Source organism: Dendrobium catenatum, unplaced genomic scaffold (genome assembly GCF_001605985.2).
Source record: "Dendrobium catenatum unplaced genomic scaffold, ASM160598v2 original_scaffold_211366, whole genome shotgun sequence".
In the NCBI taxonomy this organism is placed as follows: domain Eukaryota; kingdom Viridiplantae; phylum Streptophyta; class Magnoliopsida; order Asparagales; family Orchidaceae; genus Dendrobium; species Dendrobium catenatum.
Genome location: NW_021529777.1, coordinates 873,480 through 881,482, shown reverse-complemented (window position 1 = coordinate 881,482; position 8,003 = coordinate 873,480). Strand labels below are relative to the sequence as shown.

The window sequence follows — 8,003 nt, the reverse complement described above, 5'->3', positions numbered from 1 at the left end:
TTGGAACCATCCCGGTCGGACCTAAGGTACGACGGCCGGGGTCTTCGACACCTGTTGAAATCCTCTTTTTTTTATATAAACATATTTTTGGAATATAATATCATTTTAATTATATTTATAACAATATATTATAATATAATATATAATAATTATATTATTATATATTACATATAATATAAGAGAGGGAGAGAGGGATCGGGTAGAGCCCGATCGGGCATGGTTGGAGGCGGAAGACACGCACGGGTGTCGAGTTTGGCCGGCTGGAGTCGTGAGGAGGAGCCAAAGAAGCAATCGTGCAATCCCTATACCTCCTGCGAAAAGTGAAGTCGGGCAGCAAGGGAGAAGCCGAAGGATTGACACTTGCAATTTTTGTACCTCTTGCAAAGGAACGAAGTCGGGCATGGTTGGAGGCGGAAGACACGCACGGGTGTCGAGTTTGGCCGGCTGGAGTCGTGAGGAGGAGCCAAAGAAGCAATCGTGCAATCCCTATACCTCCTGCGAAAAGTGAAGTCGGGCAGCAAGGGAGAAGCCGAAGGATTGACACTTGCAATTTTTGTACCTCTTGCAAAGGAACGAAGTCGGACGACACCGAAGGAGCCGAAGAGCAAAGTCGAACGGCGATGGGGAGTCGGAGAAGCAGTGCGTGCAACCTCCTTGCTTCCTGTGATGCGACGGGATCGAACTGCAGCGACGAAGGGAGAAGATGAAAGGCCGACCCTAGACTCCTCTAAAAGCAACGAAGTCGGACAGTAACGATGGAGTCGAAGGAGCGAAACGAACGAGCGTAAGTTTTTTTTTTTTTTCTTCTTCCGAATCTCAGCCTTTTTTATTTTGAATTGTCGGTGTCTCTGAAGAGGTGCGTCGTTTTGGCGAGATGGGGCCGGTTTACAGGTATGGCGGTTGCTGCTTTAATTTTTTGTTCTAATTTAATTAATTTATTTTTAAAGTCAACACCAAGTAGAGCAAGTCATGGTCGATTTCAGCCAGTGGCTTCTTCCTGACCTTTCTAGAGAGGTGATCTACACCCTAAAAACAACCAGCATTCCAAAGGACGATTCTACTAGGTAAATAAATGGCTATAAAACTGTCCTAATACCTAAGAAAATAATTACAGTAAATCTCAAAATCTAAGCCAGCCAAATCAACCTAAAGGTCATTCGAAAGTCAGCATACAAATACTAAACTGGAAAGAATGGTTATGATGATTCAATAACTGACACACAAAGTAAAAATAAAGAGACTATTGCTGAGAAATATTGACTTGTAAAGAAGTATTAGATCACAAAATCCGATCTTCTAATCAAAGATTAGATAAGGGTTAATCATACAGTGGAAAAACAGATTCAACACCAACTCTCCATAACATTGAAGAAAAATGGCGATGGTAAAATACATAAGTAGGTAGCATGGAACAGTCAGAAAGAAATAAGAAAGAACTCTGACTGAAATTTAAACTTACAGTGGAAAAACAGATTCAACGCCAACTCCAGCAACCAGTCTGCGCAATCTAAATGTACTATTCAGGCCAGCATTCCGTTTAGCTATTACAATGCCCTTCAGTATTGAAACACGTCGTCTGTTCTCAGGCACCTCCTGCCCATGTCATCGAACATGAGAAAATATACAACAAAACATTTGATTAATTTTAGCAATGTAGCAGTTAAAATGGATGCATAAAGCCGAACAAAATTATTTCTAGCCACAAGCAATAACAGATGAGTTAACTGATATTTATGCCCTACCACTTTCAACTGCACAATGTAACCAGGTTTTATTTCCGGAATGTCTCTTTCAGCTTTTACTTTCTCCACAGCTTCCTTGTCTAATATCTAGAAGTAGACCACGATGAAAAACATAATAAATATGGATAATCAAAATCAAATTATTAACTCCAAGACACATTGAGGCTTCGTTTGGGACAGTTTTTTTACAGCTTCTTAAAGCAATATTTTAGTAAAAAAAATTAATTTTTCCACTAAAAAGTTGTTTTAAGCAGGAAGAAAGCCGTCCCAAACGAAGCCTGAATTAGCACCGAATTAATCATGAAATTCTTGATTGCTATAACTTAAAGGTCGCCATCTACAAATAAATGAGACTTACATTCATTATGTGCTTTGCTGTTTTATCAAGTCTCTTAAATTTGATTCGCGGGGGTTGTTCCACATCCGAGCGTGGATCAGTGGGACCAAGTGTCGTCATGTGCCTTAAAGATATGTTTTTGCAAAGGTAAAGATGAAATATTGGGTAATTAGACCGCAGCAGCTCACCCTGATACAACATGCTTGCCTTTAAAAAAGCCAAAAATAAATTAGATCTATTTACTTAAAGAATAAATATAAAAGAAAAAAATCAGCACTTATTTCAAACAAAACAACTAAAAATATTACAGGAAACTTTTGCAAAAAATTATAATTTACAAAGCATTATAAGTCTCCCAATAAGGTCATAACAAAGCTGAATGCAAGGGTGGAGATATTCTGGTGGAGGTTATTGAATAACTCTTTATCAACATTCCATTTCAGAGCATTTGATGGCGAGCTGTAAGAAACTGAAGGAGGTTATCATTCTTCTAAATCAATGGGGATTCATGATACCAATTGTCTCTTGCTTTGAAGATCGCTGGAATTGGATGAGGAAAATAAATCCTTTTATGATGCATCTTTTCTTTAACATTGTTTATTTCATCTGGAAGGGAAGGAATGAGTTGGTCCATGGGAAAGTTGAAAGAACTTCAGTCTTTATAGCAACCGAATCTGTCACTATGCAGCAATGCACAAAGCTATGAATGGGAACACTTCAGGACGGTTGGATGCCAATCAGCTGTTGTTGTTGGATAAAGCTTGGCACCCTCCTCCACCCGATTGGATCAAGGTGAATGTAGATGCAGCATTGTTACCTTCCTACAAAGGTGGAGTCAGCGTTGTATTCAGAGATCACAAAGGGAGGTTCCTTTTGGATTTTGGTAAATCATGTGAACATTGGAATATAGCTTACTTGGAGCTTCTAGCTATGAAGACAATTAAAGAGATGATAAAAGATTGGATGATGGAATATAAAGGAATCATTATTGAAGGAGACAATGCAAACGTTATCAAGTTCATTCAGGATTCAAACAGAAGAGATGGGGAAGAGCTTGAAGAATTCTCTTTTCCTAAAGATTTTAGTTATGTGATTTTTAATTGTATAGAAAGGGGTGGTAATAAGTTAGCGGACTTATGTGCTAACTATGCTATTTTTGCTTCTTTTTGTTGGGATGATCTAGGGCTCAATAAGGTTCCTCCTTCCTTTATGGAATTATTAAAGGAGGAATCAGCAAGTAACATTGTGTAGTTGGTTCTCCTTTTTTAGTTTCAATGCATTTATTGCTTCTTCAAAAAAAAAATTAAGGCCATAACAGTGAATCTGAATTAAATGGTTCACAATGCATCCTTATTTACATTCTCAGTAAAAATCCTAAACCTCTCAAATTTAGTAGGGTGTCCACGATGAAAAAGAGGCAGAAAGGGGGGATAAGAATTGGTGCATCTAAGAGTTGAGATATCAGGAAAAGAACAGTGATGTAAATTATTAAAAAAAAAACAATCCAGGCATCCATACGTAAAGTGCAAACAAATTAGAGAGTTAAGAAAGAGAATGCACTAACTTCAACGTCCAAGGTTGTCAAAAATAAGGAATGAAACTTCATATACTTATATCAAATTAATAGGAAAATAAATACTAGCATAAAATTTGTATGGATCACAGCAAAATACAAGTATATAGGTATCTTAGAAATAACATAGTAATCCAAATTTAACCTTCAAAATGCCAGTTCAAAAAAGAATTCCTAAAATTTACAATGTTCATAACAAAAGAAATTGATTATGTTGGATAGCAACCTTCAAGTTCCCAATCAAACTTTCATTATGTGGGCGCTCTATAATCCCTGGCACTAGTACATTCTAGTGATTTCAAGTTGATATTTTAGAATGCAAATTGGATATTATAGATTAAATACTACCCAGAAATTTCACCATCTATGAAGTATTATAAGGTTAAATTCAAGGTTTACCATCATCGCATTTGTGAGCTCTGAAAAGTTCAGCAGCACCCCAACATCATCCCCATGTCGAGGGCTTCATTGGGTATGTTGGGCCTTCCCACCAGACCAAGAAACACATACATGGTTAGTATTGTAAGACACCATGACAGTACTCTTCAATCCCAGAAACTAAAAAAGGCAATGCATGGGTCTTTGAAGACTTGTTTGCAAGCCACAGTATTTCCATTCCCATTAAGAAAGATGATCAGGAGTACTTAAACTTACCCAGTTGTGCTAAAAAAAAGCGCACATGAGGCTCACCCGTAACATCGGGAGCGTCGCTCATGAGTTTCGCCTGTCGGCAAAGAAACGTACGCACGGTTTCCACTTGTAGCGCCAAACACGTCGTGTATGGGATTTTAGAGATTTAAAAGTTGCAGGAGTTATGCTATCAAGTGTGCTGATGCGAGGACGATATCAACAAGATAACGAGGGCGAGGCGATGCACGAATAATGTATTTTTTTAGAGAGGAAGGGTTAAGGGAGAGAGAAAGATGGGTCTTCTTTTCTTTATAGAGAGAGAAAAAGATGATTAAAAGACTAGGAGAGGATGCCCTCTCTTTTTCTAGAGAGAAAGAGAAGATAGTGAGGTGGAAGAATTGCAAGGGAGCTAAAGAGAGATAATAGTTTTCTATTTTTGATTTTATAGAGAAAAAAAGTGGTAGAGAGAGTGAGGGATGGAGAAGAAGAGTTGTAGAGGACTTGTGGAGAGAGTTGTGAGGAAAAAAAATTAATTATTTCAAATAGAAAAAGTAGAAGAGAACGAGGGAGATGAGTTGGACGGAATGAGGGCTTGAATTGCATGCAAAGGGGGTCGGCTAGGAGATAAGTCTTCCCTATAGGGAGGGAGCATAAGTTTCCACGCTTGGGTATAGGAGCGGCAAGGAGAGTGAATGAGGGGAAAATGAGTTAGGTTATTAGATTAGGGTTTAGTTCTTTTAGGTTTATTTAATTTTTCAATAATAATTAAAAATAAATTATAAACACAATAAAAAGGACAGAGGTGTCGTACAACAGCAGGGGTACTTGAATATTCCAAATTTATATAATTTTCAATTATTTTTAATTAATAATAATTTTCTCACTATTAAAGAAAACTAAATTGTAAGTCTTAAATTAATATTCAAAATTTTTATAAAAATAATAAATAAGCATTACTTTTAAATTCGAGTCAACTCGCTGGCTGGTTTTCAATTAACTGCGTGCAGGTGGATTTTTCTCATGCAGAGCACCCGTCCAATATAGGTATCATTTCCTAGCAATTTAGGCAAGTCCGAACACAATGGCATGTCTGTTTTGCGAAGGAAGGTCGTTTGAGCAATGTCAACGATGGGCATGTGATTCATGGATTTTGTCCACTTTTGCTCGAATTGATTGCAAGAAGTCTTATTTGGGTGATTTGACGTTCAGAATGCAACAACGTGATTTGTTTCGCGATCAGAGGCCATTCAGACAAGTTCACATGTTGGAGTGCTCCAAGTTCATTATTTTCGTCATCGCCCAAGCAACACATGAAGGGCATCACTTTATGACCTACATTATTTTCTCATCCAACAAAATAATCCTTAAATATATTTATCATAGTGATACGAGATAATTTAGTTGATAAAGATATTGAAAGTTGTTTCCACATTCCTAAGATCAAATCTTGTCTACGTCAAATTTGTGCTTCAAGACTAAAAATTCTCAAAAAAAGAAATGTATTCATCATATAAAATTTTTTTTTTCAAAAAGTTGAGAAAAAAAAAACTCAAAAAGTCATCACAATAATACAAGAAAGCACATATAGTAGCAACTCCTACATATTTCAACCTCTTCGATTTAAATTTTTCAAAGCAAAGATAACGTAAACTCAATCAAAAATCACTTAACTGACAGAAAAAAGGCAATTGCTCAAAATGATGCTTCAAGCAATTCAGAAGACTGAATTGGAAAAAAAAGGTCTCGCACCAAAAGTAATAGTTGCCCGCATAACAGACAGTAAACGGATAACCATTTTAAATAAAAATTAATAGTTTAGATTACCGAAGGATATGGAATCAATATAGTAAACTAGAGATGGCTAAATGTACTGCAAAGATGAAGGAAACTACACTGACAGCTCCTTATAACGTAACAAATAAAAATGGAAAGGTCAGGATTCAGATTACTTACTGCAACTGAAAAATTCTTAGGAGGAAATGAAAAAGAATAATTTCTTTGGTAGATTGGTCCTCTTTGAAATGTAGAAAAATTTAGCTTCAATGTTGACAATTTGTTATTCACGGGAAAGCTCTCCGAAGATGTTGAATGTGCAAATTTATAGCTGGCAAGATGATTTCCAAAACCACGAACACTTCTCCAAAACATTTGCATCCTTCCTGTTATGCAGCTGTCATTGCAGATATTCATCGCATCAGTAATAATGCTAGATGAGCAATTTAAGAAAAAAAAATGTTGTTTCTATTTAATGTGTAATACTATCGCATTCAATTTTTAAAGGAAATAACTCCAGTTCTGAATCAAAATATTTTCATTTAACTACATTGTGCAAATTACTAAACAGAGATACATAGGGGTTGACAGCAAACCACGTTATTACTCTTAACATTCTGCAGACCAATTAATGCGATATGCAGATCCTGTGTAGTAGGCAAGCAGAGCTTGCATAAACAACTCTGATCAGAAATATTTTTATTTCAGCGCCATCAGAAATTTGATGAGGAACAATTTTGACTCTTGTACCGAGAGATGTTTTTATATTGAAGGATTGTGGGACCCACAAGTCAGTCATAGAGATCCTTGAACAAATGGAATAAGGGTTCCAACCATTGGATCGATCTATTTATGGCCCTTAAATTCCAATTTGTGTGCCTTTTTCAATTCTAGCTGCCAGCTCCTCTCAGAAATTTTTTTTTTTCATTTTTATAAATAATTTTGATTTATTTTTATTAAAAGCCTTTTAAATAAAAATATTTCTACCTATAAATACTTCTACACTTTGCATAGAATCAAACAATCAAATTCGAAGTAATTTTTTATATTTCTACCTTTCTAAATGGTATTAAAACAAGTTTAGAGTTTTCGCCTTCTGACCTTGATTCTTTTTTCAATCTCGCTTCTTATCGAGATTCTTCATTTCTTTATATCCCTTCCAAGGAGTCGACCATCCTGAATAGTGAAATCAAACTAAAGGCAAGTCCAAGAACTAAAAACCTCATTTCGGCTGAGTAAAAGAAATTAACTAAAATGGTCCTAAATTATGAAGATTTTTCTGAAAGAAAAAGGAACCATGAAGGGTCTAGTCAAGTCTTGGAGGAAGGGTGATGAGAGAAGAGGATTGTGCCCACTAAACGGCCCGCCAAGTTCAGCGGAGAGGAGCCTCCTTAGAGGAAAGCAAGCGTTGAAGTGGGGAAGGGAGCTTGCCTGAAGCTGCTACCACCCAAGGAGCAATGACCTCTTCCCACAAAAGCAAAGGGAGCAGCATCGACTACGACAGCCAAGGGGATGAGGACAACTCCTCCTACATCATAGGGGATCATGATCGACGAAGAGAAGGCTAGGAAGAGGGCCAAGCAAAAGAGAAAAACCGTTGTTGTCACTATGCCCGGCAACTGGAAGACGCCCGCCGAGCCTTCAAAGAAGTTGAGTAGCGACACGGAGAGTTCATCATCCGACGAAGCTCCTTTCGAGACTCGGGTCTCAAGGTGGTGCTATGACCAGGGCAACGCCATTCATTTAAGAACATCGAGGTTCACCCGTTGAGCCTTCTAGTTGAAGAGATTGAGTACTCAACAATGAACGCAATGAGACAAATTTGGCAATCAATTTTCTTCCTAGCTCGCCACCATCACAAAGCCTTAACAAAGATCCAAAGCTTGGAGTGCATCTGTGGTGAGGTCCAGAGGTGCTTAAAGGATGAGCGCTCCAAGAAGCTTGCCGC

General features: G+C 37.4%; 1 protein-coding gene across 7 annotated transcripts in view; it reads right to left on the bottom strand.

Moving 5' to 3' along the window:
- LOC110092609 (50S ribosomal protein L19, chloroplastic) overlaps positions 1-8,003 on the bottom strand; it is a 35,946-nt gene that overhangs the window by 17,749 nt on the left and 10,194 nt on the right. For 3 of the 7 annotated variants that reach the window (XR_003699818.1, XM_020817241.2, XM_020817240.2), the window contains 4 exons: positions 6,236-6,452; positions 2,101-2,286; positions 1,743-1,829; positions 1,460-1,593 (listed from right to left, as the gene is read on the bottom strand). Coding sequence is in view for 6 of the 7 variants with exons in the window: in XM_020817241.2 (XP_020672900.1) it covers positions 1,460-1,593; positions 1,743-1,829; positions 2,101-2,286; positions 6,236-6,436 (608 nt within the window). In the remaining variant the exon portion in view is untranslated. The remainder of the gene's footprint in view (positions 1-1,459; positions 1,594-1,742; positions 1,830-2,100; positions 2,287-6,235; positions 6,453-8,003) is intronic. The other 4 variants (XM_020817243.2, XM_020817245.2, XM_020817247.2 and 1 more) reach the window with 3 other exon arrangements.